Here is a 26804-nt window from a genome sequence, read left to right on the forward strand (position 1 = left end):
AGCTCGAAAGCACCGGGCCTTGGGAAGATGACACGACCACCAGAAGCGCAGTGCTGGCCCATCCCCATCACCTGCACACACTCTGTAGCCGGTGCTGTCACGTACATGGCAGTGCTGGCACCCACCTGGGCCCCGCGGCGCTCGGCACAGCCGCCGAGGCTCAGCGAGGACACAGCACCCGGGGACCACCCACCTGAACTGGATGTTGAGGACGGGCGCCTCCGTGAAGTCCGACACGCACTCTATGTTCACCGCCTGCCGCACCTGGGCGCCACCGTCCACCGTCGGGTCCACGGGCTTGGTCTGCAGGCTCAGAGGTGTCCAGGTCAAGGCCATCACAACATGGGAAGTGGGCGCGAGGTGAGAAAGCGCTGCGGCCCCCAGGCCCAGAGCTTTCTAGAAGGGAGCCGGGTAAGAGCAGAGCTCACACGCCTCACCTTGGACAGAACCTTCACTACGGCTTGTCCTACATACATTCTTCTTAACTCTATTCAGAAACACTTAGCTTTCACAGGCTTTGCTTAAAACATGCTTTTCTCAGGATAAACACCGGTTGGCCTGAGCACAGTAAGGTTTCTCAGGGAAGCAGCGCCCTCCTCTGGTGGAGCGGGAGCCCCACTCACCACTTCACTGGTCCACCCAGCCTGGGAGGGAGAGACATTTGGACGCCAAAGCTCACGTTAGATAGCAGAGTTCTAGTTCCATTGCTGACATTTACTGGGGACAACGTCAGTCTGTCCCCAGTGTGTGGCATGTGGTCCCAGCACTCCCCACCCACCACCCCGTGCACTCCAGCTGCCTCTGGTCTGGGAGACCCCAGAAAAGGAAGCCAGAGCTAGAGGGGCTTCAGGGAAAGAGAGTGACTGACACACCAGGAGCAGATGGCTGCACATTATTTCTACCAATCAACCACTCTCTGAGGTGCGGTCCCCTGAGGTTCCTGCAGCACCTGGAAATGTGTTCCTATTCTGATTTTAAAAAGAAAACCTTCCTCAGCACCCTCCTCTAAATCCCAGACGGCTGGCTGCCTGTCAGGGGCGTGGGGGAAACGGGACCAAGGATATTAGCCTGAAGGTCGTCCGAACAGATTAGTGTTGGAGTGAAATTTAAGAACTGCGTGGAGGTCTTATTACCGTAAAATATAAACATCCGACCTAGAAGGAAACAAAAACCGTTTGTTTGACACATGGTCTCACATATTGATAGGAAAAACAGAGCAGACACGTGCGCACACACTCCACTGAATCTGACCGAATGCTGTGCCCGCCACCACAGTGGGACCCAACCCCACGCCCCCACCCAGGTGGCTCCTGCTCTCCAGCACCCTGGGTGTGTGGCTGCCCGTTGCACAGCCCTGTGGGAACAAGAAGCACACAGGAGCCCCTGTGCCTTCTCCATGACACCAGAGCCCATGGTGGCCCCACCCTGCATGGACACGGGGTACTGGCTCCAAGGTGGTGCCCAGGGACTCCATATGGGCAAATATTTAGGACGCAGCACCATCTCCTGTTATTAGGTAGGTGCAAAAGTAATTGCGGTTTTTGCAATGACTTTTAATCTTTTAAACTGCAATTACTTTTGCACCAACCTAATACTTAGCTCACAGCAGGGATCTTTAAACAAATGTCTGTGAACATTTTTACACCGTTTGAACTCAGAATGGGAAGTGACCTTCAGGTATCCTGAAGGGACAGCAGTTCAGCATCACATCCCACTATTTAAATCACCATCACCAAACTTGAGTGGACACCCCCCCCCCACGGCCCAGAGCTTCACACCTTAATCAAAGCAGGAAGAAAATGTCAGATCCCTTTTCAAAGCAGGATTTCCCACGTAAGTGACCTCCCCGTGAATCCTCACAACACCCCTAAAAGATCCCCAGAAGGCAGATGTACAGTTTTTCTCCTTTTTTTTCACACTTTCCCTTGTTCTTACTGCCGAGAAAGCACTGAGTCCTCACAAGACTCAGCCATGGCGCCCGAGAGGGAGGTGGGGCCGCTGTTGGCCAGGGGGGCCCTTCGGCGGCAGCCTCACGGCCCAGGGGGCATAACCCTGAACAGCGGAACTCCAAAGCTGCTTTTTTAAATTGTGGTAAAGTTCGCAGCGCGTAAAACTTGCCACCTTAACCAGGTTTAAGCGCACAGCTCAGGCATCAGGCACATTCACACTGTTGTGGCACCGTCACCACTGTCATCTCCAGAACTTTCCATTGTCCTAAACTGACACTCTGACCCCATTGAGAACTCACTCCCCTCCCCTCCCCCAGCCCCGCACCACCATCTACTTCCTGTCTCTGAATCTGACTCCTCTAGGGACCTCGTGTGATGGGGCACACAGGATGTGTCCCTCTGTGTCTGGCTTGTTTCACTCAGCACAGTGTCCTCCAGGTCCATCCACGTTGTAGCAGGTGTCAGGCTGTCCTCCTTTTAAGGCTGGGTGACACTCCAGTGTGTGGAGGGACCACGTTTCCTAAATCCTCCGTCCGTGGACACCGGGCTGCTTCCATGGTCCGTTGCTGAAAATGCTGCTGTGAATGTGGGGTGCAGATGGCTCCTGGAGGCCCTGCTCTCACCGCTTTTGGGGATGTACCCGGAAGTGGGGTGGCTGGGTCACATGTGATTCTGTTTAAGTGCTGGAGGGACCGCCCGTGTCCCCACAGGAGCGGCTCCGTGTCACACTCCCGGCAGCAGCGCCTCATCTCCGCCAACACCTGTTACTTTGCTCTTCAGACGCAGCCGTTCTGACCGGCTGAGGCGGCCTCACTGTGGTTTCAGCTGCAGCCCCCGATGGCCGGTGGTGCTGCTCATCCTTCCGTGTGTTGCTGGCCATCTGCACGTCTTCCTTAGACGAGGGTGAGTTCACGTCTTTGGCCCATATTCTAACTAGGCTGCTTGTTTTTCTGTTGTTGCCTTGGAGTACTCTATGTATGTTGGAAACTAAACCCTCCTCAGATATGTGACTTGCAAATATTTTCTCCCCATAATTTCTAAGAGAAGTTTCCATTAAGTAATTAAAACACATACCTAAATTCTGCCGAAATTCAGACTTAAGTCCAATCTGAAGCAACTGGTTTTCAAATAACACACCATTATTTTTACAGACAAACCTAGGAGAAAAGGGACAGTTATGTGAGTCACTCAAAGCCACCCACTGAAAATACAAAGGTTTGCTCTGAAAAAGGGTTTAGTGAACACGAAGGCCAAAACAACCTCTCAGGGACACGAGGCAAGGGAAAAGTAGAGAAATGGCCCAGATACCACTAGAGCGGCCACAAGATGGAACATGAGCAGAGAGCAGTGACCAAGCAGCCTGAGAGTGAGCGTGGGACAGGTCAGACCTCTGCTGTTCAGGGAAGCCCCAGGCAGCAGCTGGCAGCTGGACCAGGCACAGGCACGCCCCCTTCAGGTGGGACCAGGGCTCTCCCATCTGACACCCATCGCTGAGCTCAATCCTGGGGACAGTCACCAGCATCCTATCCGGGCTATCCAGACACTCAAGCCACCCCACTCGGCAGTATGGCCTGCCCCTCCCCCGCAATACGGGGTGACTTTGTACTGCACAGGGAGTCCAGGCCTTTGCTCACTACATGGTGTCTACACCACACAGAATTAGGGGGAAATAAAATAACGTGTGTGTTAGTTTTTACTTGTATTAGGAGTTTGCAGTGTTCTGGTCTCCCCCAACACAAATCACAACTCTACAGGGAACTGGCACAAAAACAAGGGACACGGGAGAGGTACGGGTCCCGCAGCAGGAGCCCGCCATGCCCTACTCCTCAGTGGGCAGGGGAAGGGAAAGGCAGTTCAGACGGGTGGCCACTGTCCATACAGGGCCTTCCACGGCGCCCAGGAGCCTGAGACCGACGGTCTGTGGCAGCAGCCCCCACACCACCATCCCCAACCGCATGCTGTGGGAGCATGAAGCCAGTGACACCTGTGTGTGTCCTGTTGGGTATAAGCTTTACCGTGGCACCCACCCTCGAGGGCGAGGGTCGCTCGTCAGTATCCTGTCGTATCCACTGGGCCACCAGTGGAAGCCGGGCCAGGGTCTGATGGCAGGCAGAGACAGCGAGACAGGTGAGCCTGGCTCCACCCTCTGCGTCCACTCACCGCGACACCAAGGGCCACAGCTGCCCCCCACCTGCTCCAGTCCTCCAGATGACATGACAGGCTCTCTACCCAGCTTGAGATATATACAAAGTACCCAGGTAAAATGCATCCATTTGGTGCACACAACCTTCAAAACACATCTGAGAACGTGCGACCAAGGCCCAGGAATCGACCACAGGGACCCAGGTGCTCCTGGACTCCCACAGACCGAGAAGCCACCGAGGCTGTGGAGCCCCTGGACACACAGCCCAACTTGCACCTGATCCGCCTACGAAGGGCCAGCCCACTGCGCCCGTCCAGAGGCAGGGCTGTGTGCACAGAGCACAGTGGAAACTGACAGGGCCGTGTGCACAGAGCACAGTGGAAACTGACAGGGCCGTGTGCACAGAGCACAGTGGAAACTGACAGGGCCGTGTGCACAGAGCACAGTGGAAACTGACAGGGCCGTGTGCACAGAGCACAGTGGAAACTGACAGGGCCGTGTGCACAGAGCACAGTGGAAACTGACAGGGCCGTGTGCACAGAGCACAGTGGAAACTGACAGGGCCGTGTGCACAGAGCACAGTGGAAACTGACAGGGCCGTGTGCACAGAGCACAGTGAAAACTGACAGGGCCGTGTGCACAGAGCACAGTGGAACCTGACATCTGTCGTGGAAATGGAAGGGCATCCACTGAGTGACTGACAGCAGCCACCTAATAGTCAACGTCTGGTTGCTTGGTTGGCTTTTTTAAAGGGTCATCTCAACCAAAAGGTGACCCTGTGGAATTCTGGGTTAATGAGACCACTCTGGAAGGCCCAAGGGAGTGTGGCTGTGGGAGGCGAGAGGAGTGCGTGCCCGAAGCACTCAGCACCCCCCAAATCCACACCAGACCCCAATCAGCCTTTGCTGCAGCCACATCAAGGCCCCGATCGCCCAACCCTTGCGCACCCACTGAAGCGTCTGGGCCGGCCTGCAACACAGCACAAGGCTGCAGGCTACAACAGGCTGCCGCCCACTGGCACCTTCCGCCATCTGACAGGAACCCCGTGGGTCACCTGAGGCACTTCGGCCATAGCCCCGCTGAGCCAGCGAACGCAAGCTCCCAGGAGCCTGCAGTCACACCCCCAGACTGGGATGGCCAGTGGGGAGCCGGCACTCTCCCTACACACACGCTGCTCCAGCACAGAAAGGCCTGGCGCCCTGGGGTCTACAGTGCTTTTCAGTCTAAACTCAGCTGCTCTGAAAGCAGTTAAGGGCCTGTTCCGGCCGAGACAGGCACCCTGTTCAACTGCAAACCTGCACTTGTCAGTCACCTCTCACAAGCAACCGCAAGTATAACTGCATGTGGGAGGCATGAGGAGACTGGACAGACTGTAAACCAAAGAACGCCGCTATCGTCACAGCAACCGAGGACAAGGGGCCGCTGCTGGAAGATTCACTTTCATAGGGGACAGAACCCGCACCTGCTCTCCAAGGACGGAAAGTGTACAAAATCCACACAACAACAACAAAATCAGAAAGAACGTGCTGGGAAGGGCCGGCAGAGGGACAGGCAAAGACTTCCGGGAAAGCCGGGATCGGCTCAGGTCGGCATGCAGACACCTCCGGGAAGGGGAAAAGGCTCGGAGGGAGGAGCTGGTTCCAGGAGGAAGCAGCCTCGGACACAGGCTGTGGGATAAAGCAGCTCTCGTGCAACTGAAGACTGTTTCTGAAGAAAAGAGAAAGCTGGGTACGCGGAAGGTGGACAGAGGGGACCAACGCAGAGCAGAAAGCAGTCTGAGGAGAGGACGGGGTGCAGAGGAAAGAACACGCAGCTACAGAGGACAGTGGGCATTCTAGAAAGAACAGAGCTGGAACACGGTTAAATGTTGGCACACAAATGAACACAACTGCTACCCAGCCCGTGGGGCTTCTCGACCTGATTTCCTTCTGTTCGCGAACGTTAGCTATCTTTAGTGGAAACGGCAGTCCGTGAAGGATGGGGTACAGGGGTGGTTACAGAGCAAACCCGCCCAAGCACAGCAGATCCCTCACCTCTGCCAGTGAGGGACCTGGGAAGTACAGACGGCTGACCGGGACTGCGGGGAGGGGGTCAGGGACAGACAGGGCCCCTGTCTTCAGGAAACGGGAGATCTACTACCTGGCAAAGTTGTCCTCAGAGCCGGGAGCGAGAGGTGCGACTGCGGAGGGTGAGTCTGAGAACACATCCACCAGCAGCCCGCCGGAGGAGGCTGGGGGGCCCACGGGAGCTGGTGGCGCAGCCCCCAGTCCCAGGAGGTCTGCCGACGGAGAAGGAGTGGACTGGAAAACAGGGAAGGAGAGTCAGTGCGGAATCTTCTGGGCAGAGGCCGGCCAAGGGCAAGTGCCCACCACCCTCCCACCGCCAGGGTGCCCGCTGGGTGGGGCTGTGCGAGGTCCAGGAAGAGAGAGCGGCGGCGCCCAGAGTCAAGCCTGAGAGTCATCACACTGGGAAGGTTAGTCGCAATCTCACATGGCTGGAAAAATGACCCACATTTTTTTACAAATGTTATTTGAATTAAAAAACAAAATCTGAAAAAATGCTGCTACTAGAGAGATCAAAGAGAATGTCTGCTTTAAGCAATAAACCCATGCACGCCACCATTAACCGGAGAGCTGAAAAAGCCAGCTGTCATTCAGCGCGTTACGGTGCACTGTCTCACAGGGGAGACGGAGACCGAGGGCCTACAGAACAGACTTCCTACAAACACAATTGCTCCTGGAACCTTGGCAAAGACAAGCAAGCCGCTCCGAGACCACCGCCACACTGACCTTGGGGCTCAGATGGCAGGCGTGTCCCCAGCGGGAGCTCTGGACCACAGGCAGAAGCTCAGCCTGGGCCCTGGGCCTCGGCTGTCCACTGGCCAGGTGAATGTGTGCGGTTCTAAGGGTCACTAGGACGGTGTCTTGGGGACAACCAGGGGTGTGAGCTGTTCTGCCCTGAATCCCACTGGGCACTCAGGTGAAAATCAGCTGACACCGACCTGAGACTACCTGCTACTGCCACTTCCCTGCACTGCTATTAACGTCCCACTCGGTTTTTGCAGACACTCATCCTTCCAGGAAGGTGACAAAGCACGTTCGTCCTGCAGCCCGTGGACGCTACCCACCACCCAGCGCAACCACACTGGGAGAGCGACGTCAGCATAGATAACGGCTCGTTCCTTTTCGTCAGTGAGAGCCTGACACCAAATTTCCCAAGGGAGTCCCTGTGCGGGCAGGAGGTACCACGCATGAGTTCGATTTCGAGATCAAGAAAGTATCCGAGTCCGTGCTCTGCAGGGGTGGGGCTGAGCGGGCCAAGCGCCCTGCCAGCGCGGCAGCCCCGCCCCCTCCCGGCCAAGTGGACCCGCGGGGCACTGCTCAGTACGCGGGAGGCCCCAAGGAGCCGTGGAGAGAAGGATCACTGCAACAGGCGCGCTGCAGGAGCGTCCGGAAGAGGCCGTCTGATGGTGGCTCGCAGCCCATTCTGCGCCTCTGACAGCCCCTGCGAACACAGCGGCTCCCGACTTCTCTGTGCTAACACTGCTACGGGCAGCATGTGACCCAAGGAGGAAGAGCTGACCTCAGGGGCCTCCAGCCGTGCCTGCAGCCTGAACGGGGGTCATCCCTGCTCTGCACCTGCTGCTGTGAGGTTTGTATCACGTTCCTCAGTCACAGTTCAAATGCTTTTTCAAGTAGGAAAACCCCTGTGTCCAATGAAATCTAATATCCACCCCAAAAGTCACTGCGGACAAAAGGAAGGCTGTTCTGTTGGAGGGCCCACCAGAGGCCCCACGGCCTTTCACTGCCGCCTCCTCTCAGAGGAGTGGCCCAGGCTCCAGGGCGCCCGTCTGCACAAGTCAGCCCTCCTCATGACGGCAGAGACAGCAATTAGGACAGCAAGACGTGCCCCAGAACATGCGCGCGCGACAATCCCAGGCCCCTCCGTGCCCCAGGGGCCCTGCGCCACCATATGCTCAGACACGCGGCCACAAACACAGGCGGGACCAAGTGTGGGGAGGGCCTGGCAGGGGCCGACTGCCCAGCACGCACCACAGTGAGGCCCTGCTGGTGCCCACATGAAACCCACACAGCTGTGTGCCATTCTGAGGCAGGGCCTCCCCTCGTGAGGGTTCCAGCTGGGAGTAACCCTCCTGCTGTCCTGCTTCTCCTGCCTCAACTCCCCCTCAGCCCTGTCAGGTCTCCCCCTTCAGACGAGGTCTCTGAGCATGGGGACAAGTTAGGAGTCACATGAGTACACAGCTGCCCACAGCACTGCAGGTTCTCAACTCAGAAGGGCAGCGTCCGGTCCCAACCACGAACACTCCCCTACTAAGCACACACCTGCCAGGCACCATGTAAAGCCAAGAAGCGGGTTCATGCCTGACGTGAGAAAATGTGCTGAGCTGCCCGGGAAGGAGGCCTTCCTCCCCACACCCCACACCCAGGGCTCCCACGGGGATGTCAAACCTCACTGAGGTTTGTTTTCCAAAGTGAAGCTCACTGCTCACACCAGGGTTCAAGGAGGTTCCACCGTATTTCCACTGAGCTGCTCGGCCAAGCACCAGAGCCTGGATCCCAGGCCCTGCTACAACCCAAGGGAGGAACTGGGTACAGTGCAGCCTACAGGCCTGGCGCACGCACGTGCGTGTCTCAAGAGAAACAAGACCCATGACAGCTGTCAGAGTAGACGCTAAAGCCCTTTTCCTGCACTGGAGACCATGTGCTCTACTCACAGTCAGAGCTGCTGGACAGGAAGAAGCACCTGACCTGCCCCCGGTGCAAACCGGCCATCAGTTCTCCTGGAAGGCAGCAGTGGGGAAGCCTGCAGCCCCGCCCCAGGCCCCGCCCAGGCCCCGCCCCCGGGCCCCGCCCCCACAGGCCCCGCCCCACAGGCCACAGGGTGGTCTTCCTTCCCACACCACTGCCTCTGCAGGGCAGAGCTGCTGCTGTCTGTCCCTGGAATGGGAAGGCCCCACACCTGGTGTAACACAGATATCAGCTCACAAACCTGCACTATGTCCAGAAAGCACGTCACCTCACTAATCCAGCCTATAACCATCTCTGGCACTAGGAGGACCCTCATGAGCTCTCACAAGCAGTGTGAGCACAGGGGAGTGGGGCAGTCGCTGCCTTCAGGCTCAGGTCCACTCTGTGCCCAGGGGACAAGTTCAAAGGAACCCCATTAAGTTACTCAGGCACAAAGGGACGATGACCACTTGGAGAAAGCATGCATTTACCATTCACTCCAAATTCAATTCATCACGAAATTCAAACTGCCCAAAGCCGCAGAGCAGGCCTCAGAAGGAGACACGCTGGAGGGCCAGCCTCTGGAGAGAAGGCGTCAGGCCCTGGTGAAGGCGCCTGACCGCCAGGGGACCCCAAGTCAGGGGCCAGATGAGGTCTGAACAGAGGGCTTAGGGCATCATCGGCCTCAGGCAGGGGTGTACGAGCAAGGCGGGGAGAGGCCGGGGCCGAGCCAAGGAGCAGCAAGAGCACACTGGCACCGGCAAACCACACGTCACCTCTGAAGCTGATGTCCGTAAGTGGCATTCTTCACGTCCCTGGACCAGCTCTCCGGGCTTCCTTTCCTAGGGGCCAGGGCAGGGCTGGGGTGCCTGCTCTCCCGGAGCTCCCAGCACCCCTGGGAGAGGAAGGGCAGACAGCTCTCTGGTACCCCTGGGCCCGACAAGCACCCAGAGGGCACGCTGTCTCTCTCACCACGTCACTAATCCATAAAGGGAGATGTGCTCTGGTCCACATTTTCTAACATGGAAGTCAAGATGGGGAGGGGCTAAGAGCTGAACGGGGACCCCAGACAACAGGGTGAAAGAGCCTAAACAGAACAGTGTCTGGATGAGAACAGTTTCTGGGGTTCCAGGGAGGCACAGGTGAAGGCCTCAGGCTTGATGCCACTGCCAGGCTCATGGCACACACTTTCGTGTTCCACAAACACTCTCCCCAGTGGACAAATGCTCTGCTGGTCCCGATTCATGAGGACCGGGCATCCCGGGAGCTCATGAGGGGCCCTGACGTCAGGGAAGGACCCACCGCGGCACTGGCTGGCGTGGGCTCGGGGCCCCCATTGATGTCGGCGCCCCGCTCCCGCTTGCTGTCCTCCAGGCCCGTCACCGTGCTCGGGCCCTTCTTCTTCTTGAGCTTGGCCAGGATGGACGACTCGCGCTCGGGGAACGGGGGCATCTCCTCCAGGACAGTGGCCTGGTGGGGAGGAAGCCCAGTCAGCGTGGCCGACAGCGGCGCCCTCGGGGCAGGGACAGGCCAGCCGGCGGGCCTACCAGGATGTCGGTGCTGGCCACCGTGCTGAGCCGCAGGTACTCCACGGCCCGCTGCTGCAGCTCCACGTCCGCGTTCCTCAGCTGGCTGTCGCTACGCAGCACGTCCTGGATGGTGGCCTTCACCTCCGGAAACAGGTTCACGAACTTGATGTAGGTGGACAGGAGCAGCGCCCTGGTGGGCACGCTGCACAGGTGGAACTTGGAGTGCAGCAGGCTGAACTGGATCAGGGGGCTGCGGTGGGCACGGGGGCAGACGGGGGGCCGACGTCACCTCCTCACCTCCTTACCCAACACCACGTCTGAGCCTGAGCCCCCGAGGGTTGCACAGGGAAGGTGAGCAAGGAGGCACCCAGGGAACCCCCACCCAACCAGGCCACTCCTGTCCAGTGAGTGCGCACGTCTCCTCTGGAACGACATTCCCACACAGTAGCCAGCCCTGTATTTTGACTAGCACCCCAGCTTCTGTGCAGCTTGAAGGGACACAGCTGTCAGGCCGGTGGAAGGGGTCTTGCTCTGAGCTGCCCCGGTGAGCGCGTCAGACCGTCCACGCGAGAACCACAAGGTGCAGCCCAGCATCAGAACGCAAGGCTCACCTCACTCCCAAAGGGCATCTTACCTGGATCTTGGGTCCCCTGCTATCAGGTTCCCGAACTCCCCCAGGATGTAGCCGCCCACTTTGACCAGGTTCTCGTGGCACGCAGGGGCCTGTAGCGCCTGTGGGACGGCGAGGAGCGTGAGCCCAGCGCCTGCTCCTGGGAGGTCTTCCCTGGAGGCCCTCCTGTCAGCCCCGCCCCCTCTTGCCCCCCTCCACCCTGCAGCAGCACAGGAGACCAGATGTGGCCTCCGAAAGCTGCCATTCAGGCCCCGGGGGGGGGTGGGTGCCCTTCAGCACCCTTAGGGCTCTGCGCACAGGCAGAGCTGCCGGCCGTGGGCGCTGTGCTCAGGCGACGTCTCAGAGCCAAGAGTGTTTCACCAGTGTTAGTGACAGGCGCTCAGCCAGGCAGAGGTGGCAGCACAACTAGAGCTGGACCCTCCAGGCACAGTGCCAGGAGGAAGCAGGGAGGTCAGCCACGCCACCAGAACCACACCTGAGCCAGGGACAAGCGGGCTGTACCTCGAACACCGTCTTGGCAGCGTAGCCCTGCACGTCGTCCCGGTTGATGACTATCTGAATGACACGGTACCACACCTCTTCGCTCACATAGTCGCCGGCAATGCGGATCAGGTTGAGGATGGTGTCCACGTACCACGTGTAGTCCACGGCGTACTTCTCCGCCAAGATGGCCACCTTCAGCACCTGCAGACGACAGCCACTCAGGAAGGTGCCGCTGCCCGCAGGCCCCGCCACGGCTTCTGACTGAACCCCTGCGCCCACGCCGGTAGTGGGACACTCCCTCCAGGTTCTCAAAAGAGCCCAGAAAGTTTAAGATTCGTCAATGTAACTGAGGAAAGCCAAACCGCCCTCCAAGAATGGACACGAAAGGCCATGAGCAGAAACACACAGGAGAGACGGGACACATCTGCAGGAGGGCACGAGGCTGCCCTGACCACAGCCGCACCCGCCCTGATCCTCCCCTCTCCTGGCCACGCTGTCTGGTCTCCTCCTGCCCTGGCCACCTGTCTCCCCAGTCTCCCCTCTACTCTCCACGGAAGACCCCACTGGCTCATCTACCCCCCACGCACCCCGCAGGGCTCTGTGGGCCACATCCACTGCCCCAGGGGCTTCTGCCCAGACTGGTCCGAACCACGGCCCTCGCCTCCCAAGTCACCCTCTTCTTATAGGGAGCCCGCCCTGAGCAGCATCAGCGGCCCAGACCAGACCCTCTCCCTGGTGAGCTGCCCGCCCTCACGTGGGCACCCCCACCCTCACACCACTCCTAGCCCTCCTTTGCCCTCCCACTGTGCCCCTGACCCTGCTGCAGCCCGGACCACGCGCCTCTGCTCTACCCCCATCCCGGCCTCCAAACCGACTCTCCATAGGACCCCAAACCACCATTCCAGAACACACGCCTCCACCACCCTCAGCTCAAAACACTTCCAGACCAGAGCACACCCTGCAGCCGGGCACTTGGGGCCTCAGATGCTGGCCAGCACCCACTGCCTCCACCCGCCGTGCTGAGGCCACTCCTGCCCCAGCAGCCTCTGTGCCTGCATTGTCACCTGACAAGCCCCCCAGCTCCCCTTCGTGAGAGGCCCCCAGGCCCTGGGCTGGCCTCCATCCAACCTCACCCACACCACAGCAGGTCTGCGTCCTGCCCACCACATCCCGTCCCCGCCCACCCGCCGTGGACAGAAAGGCGCCCTGTGGGCAGAGCGTGCATATGTGTGTCCAGCAGTTGGCACAACCTCTGACACGCCCGGCCAGGTGGACGGACAGGGCACGTAGCGGGCACTTAGTGTCTGCATCACTCCATGGTTAGGACTGAGGGCGGCCGCTCATCTCCAAGGGAGCAGCAGCCAATGTGGAGCTGCCTGCCTCGCCGCCTTGAGAACCTGCGCGTCACCCCCCAGAACACACCCACCTCTGCCCACAACCCCGGACGGCGATGAGGAAGGAAGGACGCCCCAGCGACTGCAGTCCTGAGCCCGCCCACCCAGACCCCCACTGAACACCCTCTCCCCACGTGCCCTTTTCGGGGCTTCCTGCTTGGAGCCAGCTGGCCCGGCCCTGCCCGCCCCACTCCTCCCGTCTCCCCCACATGCCTCACCCTTTGTGCCTCCCCAGCCCTTTCCCAGCTGCTCGCTCCTTCCGAGAAGCCCACCAGGCTGGCTGCAGGGCAGCCCGAGCCCCTCCTCGTGAAGCCTGGACACAGGGGAATTAGGCACAGGCCGCTCAGCACTGAAGGGCCAGCACCTGGCCCTCAGCCCGGCCATGGCGATCGCCCTGAGAGTCTGACCTTACACAGCCACCCTCGGGAGCTCCTGGCCTTTCGTTCTCAAACCAGACACTGGCCCAGGAGCAACCCAGACTCACAGCTGCCTCTGACATGGGCACTCGCTCCACAGAGTTCCCATGGGGGCCTCCGTGGCACTCTGCTCCCCAGAACGACAAAGAAATGCTTTTCATAGGATGGAGAGGCTGCGGGTGGCTGGCCTTGGCGGCTTCTCCCACACACGTCCACTCACGCTGAGCCTGAGGCCCTGGGGAGAGCAGCTGGCCTGGTAGACTCATGAGCACAGCCCCTCTGCCACCATGGGACCCCAGGGCCCTCGTGCCCCAGCTGCTCTCTGACCACCAGTCTTCACACAGCAGGTGTTGGCCAAGCTAGGATGGTTTGGTGGGTGTGTGTACCCTCTTTGCAGGTGACGAAATAAAACTGGAAACTCCGAGTGCCGTGGGGTAAACGGGTACGAGTCTTTCCTTCCCCGATACACACGAGACATAGGGCAGAGGTGCCAACAGAGATGTACCATCCAAGGCCACACCACAGGCTGTGCCCACAGGAATTGGGGTTCGGGCTGAGCTCAGCCGCAGACCCCTGAAACCTCCTTTGGACCCTGACCTGCAAACCCATTCCACTGAGAGAGTGAGGGGACGGTGCCAGGAAAGCTTTCCAGCAGCAGACTGTTTACAGTGACGTTGACAGACCGAGAGGCTCTCCGGACAGTGTTGCTTACGAAGCTAACACCCAGGCCTTTTCACCCCGAATCGAGTCGACTGGCAGTGAAGTCCGCGGGCAGAATCAGAAACCACTGAGTAGACACCACACGTCAGAACTCACAATCTCTTCTCGGATGGAGTAGTCTGCTGTCTCCAAGTAGCTGAGCATCTCGGCCACGATCTGCTGGGCATTGCTGCGGTCACACATGGCGTACAGGAGGTCCACGGCCCGCTGACGCACACTCACGTCTCTCTCCGTCTGAGGACGAGGCACGGAGTAAAGAGGTGCCCGAGCAAACCGGGCTGGGGACACAGGGGCCGTCCACTGCAGTACACTCGCCCTCACCCCACACTACTCTGAGCTCTCCGCACTCACCACCCGAATCCAGGGGCCCCAGAGACTCTGGCGAGGCAGAGCCCCTCACATGCCAACTCACTGCCCCCCTCGGCCCTGCACTGCCCACAATCCAGCTGCATCCCCTAGAGGGCGAATTCCAGGCTTCTCTGCTGTGTGGTCACAGAGCAGCCCTTCCGTGTCGCCTAGGAGCTTGCTACCCACAGTGCTGGCTCTCGGGCCCCACCCACACTGCGCATCAGCTGCAGCTCGGCACAGGCTGGCCCGAGAGGCACTGCTGAGGGTTGACCAACCCGCAAAAGGGCAAGTCCCAGTCCACCTGACCGGCAGTGGCTGTGAGCGGGCCTGAGGGACCCAGGGCAACTCATGGCTGACTCCAAAGCCCGTTGGCCTCCCACTGAAAACACGCACCACACACGTGTTCAGTTTGTGCAGACACGAAGGGACAGTGTGGGACATTCTCTCATTCTGAGCCTGGCACACAGCGCACTAACACTGGGAACGCTGGGGGGGGGGGCACACAGCGCTCTAACACTGGGAACGCGGGGGGGGGGGCACCACTGTGCCCCCAACGGGACAGACAACTTCAACTCGGCTCTTCCAAGTCTGGAGTTTTAACTCCTTGAAAAAGTGAATTTTCTTTTGTAAAAGGTGAGTTTTCTTGGAGACAAGGAGCAAATATTTTATGTTTCTATCAAAAGAATTGTTTCTATTGATTTAAATATTTATTCCGACTCTGGTCTGTGCAAGAGCGTGTTAGATGTGACACGTTGCAACAGCCGCCTCGCAGGCAGGGAACACAGCACCCAGCTGGAGTCGCACCTGCAGCCGTGTCCCGCTGCTGCGCCCCCAGGAGTGACAGGTGCCCGTGCCCACGCCCATGGCCCCACACAAACTCGCCTTCAGAGCATTGATGACCGTCTCGATGTGTGTCTTCACGGCCTCGTGGGAGAACTCGGAGCTGGCCAGTGTGCACATGCTCTCCAGGGCCAGGTAGCGCAGGTTGGTCTCCCGGTGCTGCAGGAACTGGCCCAGCTGGTTACAGGCGCGGACAAGCAGGTTTGGCTCACTGCAGGGACGGGAAGGGTGGGCTGGGTGGGGACACAGCAACCACATGCTGAAGCAAAGACTTCAGGGCCTCCAGGAGCCGTAGCCTCGAGGTCAGTGACTGCAGTGAACCCACGGAGCTGCAGGGGCTTTTCCGACATGTCTGGAGGTGCCACCAACTCCAAAGGGCTACCGATGCCAGAGGCGCCTTTCTCTGGCCTGAGCTCACGCTGTAAGGCTCAGGCCCCCATCAGGTGGTGGCCAGGAATGTGGGCTCAGCCAGAGTCCATCAGCCCGGGAAACGGCTGAAGCAGAGCCCCGGCCATGACGACTCAGCAGGAATACGTGTGAAGACACAGGTGTAAAAGAGGTGAGTGAATAGCTAAGTACCAATTACCATGAAATCTCGTGAATCTCTACTCGCTGATTACTCTGTCCTCCTGACTGCGCTGCTCTTTAAATACGTTTAATAAAGACACAACGGTGGCCTCTCATACTGAAAATTGTTTGCAGTCTTCCTCAGACTGAGTTTTGTCACAGGAAAGCACATCTGTGACACAGCTGAGGGGACGCCTGGCTGAGCGCGTCTGCCGGAGCCCACGCTCCCTCGCACGGCCCTCGGTGAGGCCCCAGGCAGGCTGCACAGATGGCAGGAAAGCAGACTGTCCTGCCGTCCAGGGGCCTGTCAGTCTCTCTGCTGTACTGACACACACGGCCGTCTCCACCGCCTCCGGAACGACCTGGGGCCGACCTGGAGGCCGCTTGGTGCCACAGGAAAGCTAATGGAGACACATGCGCAGACAGGCACACAGCCGTCCTTCCTGTACGGTCAGCAGGGGGCTGCTCAGGAGAACAGGAGAGGCCCCCTGGGGGAGGTGACACCGCACACAGCAAAGGAAACACTGGTGGTTCTTAGGCCAGACCACCAGCGTGCAGTGTCAGAGGAGGGCCAAGGAAAGGGGCCAGGCAGGCAGCACAGGCTGCGCGGCGGGGCCTGCAGGTGGGGGGACACCAGCTCAGCGCCAGGCCAGTGCCAGCGAGGAAGCACGTGGGCCTATGTTCTGAGGATCCCGTGTTCAGATGAGCTTTGGGGAAGAACGTCAGTGGGGGCGCCGCCTGCCTCGCCGCTCACCTGTCGTGGTGAATGATGAGGCTGATTGCCTCAAAGAGCACAGCGTTCTTGGCGTTGGAATGCTGCACCTTCTTGGACTTCGGGGGCTCCTGGGCCTTGTTCAGAATCGTCTCCAGGCACTCGGTCAGGCGGCCTCGCACGGCAGGGTCTTCTGGGCAGGACAGAAAGCCATCGGGCCGGCTCCCAGCCCACCTTGCCCTCCCAGCTGCACGCCTGGGGCCTGAGCATCAAGTCACGTCACACTGGGAGAAGGCGGCGGCTACGTACCGCCGTGCAAATCGTCCAGCCATTTAAAACAAGAGGATATAACAGCCAGAGTAACTACACACACATTTTAAGGAAATAGCACACACAATACTTTAGTGAGATAGAGACTATGAATATCAAGAGAAAACAAAGGCTCAGACACGCGGACAAAACATATGACACAAAAAAAGTCAAGGAAAAAGGGGCAAAATAGTTTTCTCCCCTGCTATTACCAGCAGAAGTAAAGAAAATGTTATAAGAAGCAATAAATAGAGAAGAAAATTTTTAAGTTCTACTCAAACCAGAAAACAATGGACAAAAAAGAGTAAGAAAAACACCAGAACGTCAGAAACAACTTGTACAACATATCTACCAAAATCACCACCACACGCAGGGGTCTGTAAAACTAGCCGTGCCAGAGAGATGGCGTCCCTCAAGCCCCGAGAAGGGACGGAGAGCAGAGCCCCAGAGAAGCCCCGAGAGACCTGAGCCCAGAGGCACGAGGGTGAGAGGGATGCAGGTGCTCAAACTCCACCACATCAGAAACAGCCGAGAAAGTTCACAACAAAAGGAGGTCAAGGACGATGAAATTCACACCATGGGCAAGAGGGGAGGGTCTGAGTCCAAGCCCGTCCCCGGATCGCAGAAGGAAAGTGACGGCAGCAGCCAGTGCCATGGGAAGAACTACCGCCAGGAAGTGGGCCAGGTGCTCTCACCTCCCCACAGAGGGTGTGTCAATCATACTTTAACATAAAAGGTACTTAGTATGGAGTTACTTAAAGTTAACAAAGAAATACCCTGTACCAAAACAAGTTAGATTTAAATGTAAAGATTGCAACAACAAAGCAATCTTTGTAGAAGGCCCTGGAAATTATCTAACGATTTTCCTGTATAGTCTTCAACCAAGAAATTCTATTTCTAGATACCTACAGTACTAATCAAATCAATGACAGTTTAGACGAAAGATGAACACAGTAACACCCTTGATGGCATATGAAGGTTTCACGGGTTAACAATTAGGATACACAATTTCTAATGGTTTCAAGTTTTACTTCAGAAGACTGTTTCAAAAACCTCACAAATCTGATACTGTGTAAAAGCAGAGGGAATCCTAAATCGTAACAAAATCGTGAGTTCACTAGCTGCGCTGGGAAAGCCAAGATACCTGGCAGCGTCCCAGAAGGATCCACAGAACAAGAGCAAGCGCTAGTGGGGACTCTGAATGGTAACAAACGAAAGACGGAACCGGCCCCACGAGGCGGAGGTGAGCCCCCTCCCAGGGGTCCGTGCTGCGTGGCTGTTACCTGGGGGTGGGTAGCACTGTAGCAACCGCAGAAGTTTGACTGACAGCCAGGGAGCAGGAACAAAATAGTAAGTGTAATCCTGCAGGTCTGTGGACGCAGATGTCACAATCTGGAAAACAACACAGGTGATGAGACGCTGCAAGCAGGCGTCCCCAAGTGAGGCCCCACACTGGCTCTGGTCCCGCAGGTCACGGACTAACTGGAAACCTGGTTTCACTCAATATCCTAAGAGTACTGACTCCGCTTGTCCGTACATCAGCGGTAAAGGGGCACAGCTGCGCCAGCCTCACAGTCAGCACAGCCCACCAGCCGGTGTGCGATGGCAATCCTGCTCTGCAGGACACACCTGCCGACACCACCGACTCTCGCTCCAGAACCCTACGGCACCTACGGAACGCAGTCTTTCCTGTGTGGATCGGAGAGCAAGAGCAACACAAACGGGAGACCTCTGGACCCGCGGAAGGGAGAAGCTAGAGTTCTGACCCCAGGCCCGCACCCCCAAGGTCCCGGAGCACAGACGCTGCCATGAGCTCCCCGAGGCCAGAGGGCACGCTTCCTTCACTCACAGTTCCAAAGAGGCGCCTGGCAGAGCAGACACTCCACCAACCTTTTGAACACAGGACAGTCCCCAAGACATGACATTCCCACTAACACACAGCCCCGGTGCCTTCCGCCATCTACTGCGTCAGGGAGTCAAAGTAGCTTCTACCTACGAAGCTCCCAGGTGACACTTTAAGTCATAAGTGAGTGCATTCAGGAAGGTGACTGGTATATTCATACCAATTCTACACAGCCTCAAAAAGGAATGAAAAGCAACACATACGATAATTTCACAATGTGAAGCAAACCACGTCAAACACAAAAGAATATATGCGGTTTGATCCATTTATAGAAAATTCAAAACACACTCAAAGCGGAAGGACGGTTCAGGATGCGTGCTCGGCAGTGACGGGAAGGACAGTGAGGAGCGAGGTCACAACAGTGAGGACGAGGGCCCCTGCTGTGGGGAGGGTCCCAGGCTGCCACACAGGCATGTGCGCCCCTCTGGGGACCTGTGCACCCCACGGGGCACCGCACACCCCACCCTGCCAGGTGGGTGAAAGCCGCGAGCTCTGCACCTTCCCACACTAACGGGACATATCTCTACTGACAAGGTTGAAAACAAAGGCCAACTGGTTACTGACCAAGTTTTCACTCTAGAATTTACAAACTGGGCCAAATAGCTGCATTCCAAAACTTAAACTAACATGTTAATTACATACAATAACTAAGACCAAAACCCACGCTGAGTCCCGTTCCCACCAACAGACTTACTCTGCTTAATCTGGAGACGGCCAGAGAGACGGAGGTTTTAAACTCTTCTGGGTTCTTCTGTGCCAAGGTGGTGATGAGACTGGTGGCAGCAGTCACCACACCCTGGAAGAAAGATGCCATACCTTTCCATTGCAGCCAAAATACCTGAAGCTGACCTCTCATTTTAAGCCCATCTTCCAAAATCAACTTTAAACTGAGAGGACCAAATGGGCAGCCCACAGGCTACCTCAGGTCCACTGTGATGGGCCCACGACGCTTTTGGAGGTCTGACCTCATCTGAGCGCCGCTGTGCTGGTCCCTCAGCTTCCTAGTGGAGTGTGAAAGCCGTACGCGAGGCCGGTTCTAACCGCCTTACTATCAGTGCCAACAGATTCCCCACACCAAACAGAGGGCTTTAACACACTCAGTCCTTGTAACACACTGACCCTGCCAGGGTCCTAGTGTGTGGGGCCTGGCCGGGTTCGCCAACAAGGCTCCACGGGATTGCATGAGCACTCTGTCGACAGGAGTTAGTCGGGCTCATCAGCTACCAAGAGCAGGTTTCTCCCTGTCCCCATGGCCCTGCAGGAGCCTCCAAGAAGGGCAGCGTAAGGAGAAGGCTAGGACCACCACACGCTCACTCCGTCCTAGCCCACGCCAGCCCACTGGCTGCATTGCAGCGATCTGCTCTGACTGACGCAGGACTCGGACGGTGCCAGCCTGCCCACAGGCCCCCAGGGTCCGCCACCGCTGGGCGAGGGTGTGCACGGCCGAAGGCCTAGGCATCTGTCAGCTGTGGGGCTGTAGGAGCTTCCCCACAGGCAGCAGTGATGACAACATGGGCCAGAAATCCCCAAACTTGCACAAATGGTGTCCGGATACAGCACTGTGTACAGAAGAAGCCAGACGCCGCCCTCTCCAGGCCCCGCCTCCCCTCTGCCTCGTTCACGCAGCACCTGGGTTCTGGAACAGCAGCTGGCCGCAGGCACCAGCCCTGCCACCTTGGTCAACTCCTGGTTCAAGCCTGGGTCTCTGTGAAGCTATTTAATCTCTCTGAGCCTCAGTTTCCTCATTTTCAAAACTGGGCAAAGCCCCACTGCTCATGGGGTCCACTCAATGGGCAGCTTGTGACCTGAAGCCACCTGGCCTCTAGCAGCGCTTCCCAACTCCACGGGGGAGTCTGACCCTGAACAGACTGAGTGTGACCCGGCGTGACCCGGCGTGCATGACCGGCATGTGGCAGCAGCATTCTCCACCCTCCAGCCTACAACGCGGCCTGCGGACGCCCAGCTCCACTCTGAGGAAGGACTGCCCCAATGCAGACAAAGCCTTCCCAGTAAGCATGGGGACTGAGGAGGGACAGCTCAGGGGCTGTCACGCCACGGCCAGCACGCCAACACAACCTCTCACCTGTGCATTTCTACATGACTATCATTTATTTTTAATACAGTTTTTAAGGTAATTTCTCTTCTGGGAAAAATGTATTATAGTAAGCAGCTAACACACTCACACCTCTCTCTACCCAGCAGGAAAATTTGTTTGTGTTGAAGTCTGATTCTCTCATTTAAACAACAGAATTCAGGCTGGACAAGGCCTCTGTCCAGCCCCTGCTCCGACGCGACCCAGTGTCACGACCCCGTGTGCCCCTTCCCTTGTGGACACTCTACACCTCCCTATCTTCGTCCACAACACGGCGAGGACAGTCGGGCCTGGCTCACAAATGGCTGTGCAGACCAGAGCATAGGTGGGACCACAGGATGCCCTCATCCCAGCCCTGCACGAGGCACAGACAGGCCCACCACGTGGGGGGCCCTCCCTGGACGCCCTCCACTCGGTCTTGGTCTGTGTGGCTGGTCTGCAGGAGGCCCGCCAACACTGACGCCTGACTGGCTGCAGGGGGAGCCAGAGACCGTGTCTGACTCCCCCCAGGAAGGGTGCACAGACTCCAAGGACATAAGAAACCACACTGAGCGGCTGTCCCAGTGGCTGTTCCTACAGAGGCTACTCGGTGGGCGAGGGTGGACTCTCGTCCAGAAGCATTTACCAAGTGCTGGTCGTTGAGGAGGTGCACTACACGGGACGTCCAGTCGCCCATGGGGACGAGATCGGGAGACGTCCGGTACAGACGCAGCAGACACAGGGCGGCACTCTGCTTCACGCTGTCCATGGTGTCTCTGAAAAACAGACGCCAGCGGTCACTCGACAGCACGGCCAGCACCCCTCAGGGCCCAACAAGCCCAGCACGGCCTGGAGCCACCCCAGAGAAACTGGGAGACCAGAATAACACACAGAGTAAGAGGCTCTGACAGCTCAGCGTGAGCAAGCGCACGCTGCCATCTCCTGCGAGGGGTCTCCGTGTGGACTGCGTCCCACAGTGACTGACGATGTCTGCTCTGAAGAGCTACCTCAGGGACTTCACATCAAACACAACCACAGGAAAGGGTCCCACGGCAAAAGCCTCTCACCGCTCACCTCCGCGCCTCCAAAAGCGCCTGTTCTAGGACCTCCCTGATTGCTGGCTACGACCTGGGCTGTGCGGTATAATCAACTAGCGTTCTTCCTTCATTGTTTGAATTAGTCTTTTTTGTTTGTTTGTTAACAACAACAACAAAAAAGAGATTTCCTCCCCGCCTCCAAAACCATCAGGCACCCACCCTGCGTGCCCCCAACATGGAGAAGCAGGGCCGCGGCTCCCTTGGCGTCACCTCTCCAAGGGACTGGCTGTGACAAGCCGCACTTCTGGGCTGGGGAGCCTGGGGGGCTTTCTATTGTGGAGGTCGTGTTGGCTGAGTGCAGTGTGTTCCCATAGCTGTGTACCCCCTCCTCCCACAACACAGGACACTCGAACGCAGGCTGTCACAACATGTCTGAAAAAGGACTCGTCACGACTGCAAACCAATGGGGGCTCTGCTTCCTTCTGGAGGCAAGACAAGAGTTTTACCTCCCCTTGGGCTTTTTTAATTCCAAATGAATCTAAGCCAACACAAGGGACCGCCAAACCACCCCCTATTCTAACCCAAAGGAAAATTACTTCAGTGAAAGCTCTCTGCTGGATGCCAACTCCTGGGGACAGGAGTGGACCCTGGGCCCTCTCTCTGGCCCGTGCCATCCTCACCAGGGATGGCAGGGCAGCCACGTCCTGCAGGCCTTGTGGCAGAACCAGCGCCCTCTTGACCGAGCTTCCTTCTGTGGGGGTGGGCTGACGAGGCCACCGTGCATGCCTACCGGCTGTGCCAACCACTGGACTCGTGACACATGGCTCTGGCCTGAAGTAGCCAGCTTGTCTCCATGTTTGCAATGACAAGGCCTGACTGACAGGAGGGCCACCTGCCCAGCGTTCCCACATCACTCTGGCGCCGGCAGTAGACAGCCACTTTCGGTAAGAACATTCGAGGAACAGAGGGAAATGCAGTGTACGACACCAGTAGGGATGGAGGGAAACGGCTGCCGACTTGGTTTCAGTACTGTCGGAGCTGAGGGCCCAGGAACTCAGCTCCAATGATGCCCCTCTGTGCCCACCATCCCTGCCACCTTGGGCACCTCCCCCCTCGGCACTGAGTCATCTGTTGGCTGGTGTCAGTCCCCGGAGGGCTGGGGTGGGGGGGCGCAGTAGGAACCCCCCCGGGTGGGTGGGCAGGCCAGCTCAGCAGGCCCCACACAGGAGGCACCGCTGGTCTTCCCACTTGTTCTTCCACATCCACCCTCGTCCAGGCTGCGTGTCAAGTGCACCCTTTTGCACACGGCTCCACCCTTACTTCAGGGAATGTTCCTGAATCGTCCTCTGAATACTTTTCAGAGATTACCTCTGTCTGTGTTACATCTCATTCATCCAACAGATACTAGTCACCTACTGTTCCAGGTATTGCTCGAGATGCCGCGAACAAAGCCACAGCAGCAGCAAAGACCTCAGAGCCCAGGGCACGTGCCTTCTGAGGGCAGGGCCAGGCTGGGAGGAGGCGGCTGGGGAGGCCATTAGGCCTGGGCCGCTGGCGGGCGAGGGGGGCCCGCATCCTCCGCAGCCCCCGCCCCCAGTACACTCGGAGCACCTCAGTCCTCCTTCCATTCTCAGGGCACCCACCGTGCCCGCTGCCATGTCTAAGTGACCCGCAGCTGTGACGGGGTTGTCCCAGCAACCCACTCGCTCCCCCAACCCTGCAGCCCTCCCCCTGCCCGAGCTGCCGCCGTCCTCCCTGTCTGAGCTGCGCGTCCCAGCCTCTGGTAGCCATCAGGGTGCTCTGCAGTCCCCCCCAGCCAGGCCCCTCCATTGGCCTCTGGTGTGAGGCTCCCGTGACGCTCCTCCAGGGCTTGCACGCGTGCTCAGTGCAGCCCAGGGCTCCTCCCCGCAGCACACGGACACACAAGGCCAGGTCCTCAGTCGTGCAGCCGGTCAGGTGCGCTGCAGGACGTGTAACAGCGACCCTGGTCTCCACCCATGAGATGTGGGCAGAACACCCTCCATGGTGACAACCAAACGTGCTGAGACTTTCCCAAGGTCCCTTGGGGCAACACTCCCCTTTGAGAAACGCGGGTCAGGCGCGGCCTGCTTTGACGCAGTGTAGGCGCTTTCTGACTCCCTCAGCCCTCTCCACTGCTGTGTGAGGGTCGTTCCACCTTGCCGTGGTCGGAGGAGCTGGGAGCTGCGGCATCCGCTCCTTGCTGGTCGTCCTGGAGGACGTGGTCCCCAGCGTGCTGATGAAGGGCCCTGGGCTGGGCTCTGTCAGCCAGGAGCGTCGCCCGGGCTTGGGCTCCGGGTTAGCATCCCAGCTCAGCGGAGTGTTCTGGAACACGAGGGCCCAAGACAGCCCTGCCCACGCTCAGCACTCCCACAGCCCCTGCTGGGCCCCATGCGTGGCTCTCCACATTCAAGGCGGCGGCAGCGGAGTACTTAGAATTCTCAAAATCGGGCACGTGAGCTTTTCCTCAGTAATGCTTAAGGAAGAGCAAGGAGGGCACTGGGCCACGGCCAGGAAGGCTGTCCTCCCACGGCCTGTGTGAGGCTCAAGCCCCGGCTTGGACTAGTTGGGATCGGCAGGGGTCAGCTTCTTCTTTAATCTACTTGAAAATCTCAGGCACAAGGGGAGGGAAGGCCTGACTGGACTTCAGCTGACGGCTGACCGTAGCGTGTCCCCCACTACTTAACATGGGGAGACTAACCCCTTCTATCAGCTCTGTAAGCAGTCACACGTCTGACACCTGTCAGCGAATCCCAGGACACATACCCAGCTACCAGGACTTTGGGGATCTCCCCAGCGAAGGCCTCGGCCATCTCCCGGCTGCCCACGTTGGCGATGCAGTGCAGGGCCAGGCCCATGAAGGTGGGGTTGCGGCTGGCCAGGTCATTCTTGATGGCGTTGTTGATGAGCCGGATCAGCTCGCTATTGGAGTTCACCAGCACGGAGATGAACAGGTACCCCTGGTGCAGAAAGACAAGACACAAAGGTCCTGAGCACCCCAGCCCACATGGGCCCGGCGGACGCCCACGCAGACACGCCAGCCTCCAGCGAGCCTGGAGCAGCTTCCCAACCCGCTCATGGGGTGGCCCTAAGACTCGTGCCACAGCAGGCTCCTCTCGTCTGCATTGTGGCGAAAGCGCCCATTCCGGTACAGAAACGAGCCTCTGCTTCCAACTCTGCTGTGGGAATGTCCTGTGGGAGGGACCCAAAGGCACTTAATCAGACGTCCCCACAGGAATCGGACACCTCGGTCCTCTCCCCAGGCCCACTCCTCTATAGGCTGACATGTCTGAGTAACCGCAATGTGCCTCTCTGGACACAAGGAAAGGGGCCTGCCTTGCCTGCTAACAGAAACTGGTGATTTCCAGAATCCCAGCTCTCGAACGACTCTGTCTCTGTGCCCCCAGCTTCCCCTTGGCACCCAGGCCAAAGTCCAGCCTGTGTCACCCGCTCACCATGCAGGGGGCAGTGATTTCTCAACACTCATCTGACCACTGACCACGCTGAGGAACCTGCTGCCCAGCTTCCTGTCGGTCTCAGGAGAAAGGCCGCCATGAGCCGCCGTGGCCCCTCCAATTTTCCTCCCCCACCCCCCGTGTGCACCATGGCTGGGTGCCACCTGCTCTGTCCACTCTCAGCCCATTAACTCATCCTTCAGCCTCAGTAGGAAGCCCTCCCTAAGGAACCCTCCGCACCAGCCACCCCCTTTCTCAGGGTCCCAGAGGGCTCTGCATACCTCCTTCCCTGGGCACTGGCCACAGCTGTCTGATGCCACCTCCCCACTGGGAAAGAGCAGGGCCTACAGCTGCTTTTGGTCATTGTGTCCCCAGGGTCCCCCCAGCACACTGCTTGGTCCATGGCAAACACACAACGAATTTTTGCTGAATAAATACCAATACTTAACAAAATTCCTGGGGCATCTAGGATAACTTTTTACCTTCTGTAAGTTACATCTTTGGACAAATAGAGGAAAATGTTATTGTGTAACACTGGAGAAAACATACAGAAACAATGTTACACCCAGAGGACCAGGGCTAAAACCACAAAGCCTGAGATGAGAGGGCTTCAGGGCCGCGCCAGGGCCCTCAATGAAGGTATGGCGATCGATCGGGGGCAGTGCGAGGCCCCCCACCTGCAGCTTTGGCTCCGAAACCATGTGAGTTGGGGCCCATTTCAGAAACAAAGTTGTACAAGGGGCACTGGTAAACTGATTCCTGAAGAGTGCTAGCAAGGTGCTGAGGGGAAGACGATGCCCTTCCCGTCCCTGAGGCAGACCTCACGGGGCCTGTCACATGGAAGCTGGGCATGTACAGCTCCCATCGAAACCCACAGGACCTTCTCAGAAGGTAGAAGTTGTAAAGAAATGAGCAGCTGATCAGAAGACCCTCCCCTGGGAAGAGAGCCTCTTCCACAGCATCACTGCTGCTTGGCGAGCCCCTCTTGGACACCAGCAGCCCCAGCCCCAGCCCCCAGCACCACTCACAATCTGCTTCTCCGTGTATCTGTTGGAGCTCAGCAGGTTCACGGCCTCCATGTGCCCAAAGTCAATGTCGTGGCCCAGAAGAAAGATGAAGAGCAACTTGCAGACGTATTTCTTTTTACTATAGCCATCAAGAGCCTTGTCACCTAGAAGAAGGGAAAGCCAGGAGCTCAATCAGCAGGAGCAAGCCGTGGGAGTCGGCCTCTGGCAGAGGGGCGGTGGGGCGGGCCAGATGCACAGCAGACACTACTAGCACAAGCGGCCTCTCAAGACTGGGTGGGGAGCAGCAGAGCCCAGGTGTCTGGCCTCCCTAAAAAGAGAAAGCAGAGGCCTGGCAGCAGGGGCGGTGCCCCCCAGCGCAGCCCTGGGCAGGCGCCGTCGGACAGGGGACCAGGGTCGCACGGCCACCTGCCTCAATCCCCCAGCGCTCCTGGAGCCAGCCCTGCCTCAGGCCAGCACGGCGATGTCCTAAATAAGCTGCTGAATTTTGGCAGATAAACGTACTC

At 58.2% G+C, this 26804-nt stretch overlaps 1 protein-coding gene across 2 annotated transcripts in view; it reads right to left on the bottom strand.

The window, feature by feature from the left end:
• The window catches only part of AP2A2 (adaptor related protein complex 2 subunit alpha 2), a 63823-nt gene that overhangs the window by 2383 nt on the left and 34636 nt on the right, over positions 1–26804 (bottom strand). Inside the window, exons 3-18 of one of the 2 annotated variants that reach the window (XM_019714744.2) lie at positions 26302–26444; positions 24585–24778; positions 21410–21539; positions 19387–19488; positions 18073–18181; positions 16523–16673; positions 15244–15412; positions 14110–14247; positions 11502–11684; positions 11004–11101; positions 10388–10619; positions 10143–10310; positions 6232–6392; positions 3024–3106; positions 1065–1154; positions 194–317 (exon numbers count right to left, since the gene is read on the bottom strand). In XM_019714744.2, coding sequence (XP_019570303.1) covers positions 194–317; positions 1065–1154; positions 3024–3106; positions 6232–6392; positions 10143–10310; positions 10388–10619; positions 11004–11101; positions 11502–11684; positions 14110–14247; positions 15244–15412; positions 16523–16673; positions 18073–18181; positions 19387–19488; positions 21410–21539; positions 24585–24778; positions 26302–26444 — 2275 coding nt within the window. The remainder of the gene's footprint in view (positions 1–193; positions 318–1064; positions 1155–3023; positions 3107–6231; positions 6393–10142; positions 10311–10387; positions 10620–11003; positions 11102–11501; positions 11685–14109; positions 14248–15243; positions 15413–16522; positions 16674–18072; positions 18182–19386; positions 19489–21409; positions 21540–24584; positions 24779–26301; positions 26445–26804) is intronic. The other variant, XM_019714745.2, reaches the window with a different exon arrangement.

This window comes from Rhinolophus sinicus, linkage group LG06 (genome assembly GCF_036562045.2).
Source record: "Rhinolophus sinicus isolate RSC01 linkage group LG06, ASM3656204v1, whole genome shotgun sequence".
Taxonomy (NCBI): Eukaryota; Metazoa; Chordata; class Mammalia; order Chiroptera; family Rhinolophidae; genus Rhinolophus; species Rhinolophus sinicus.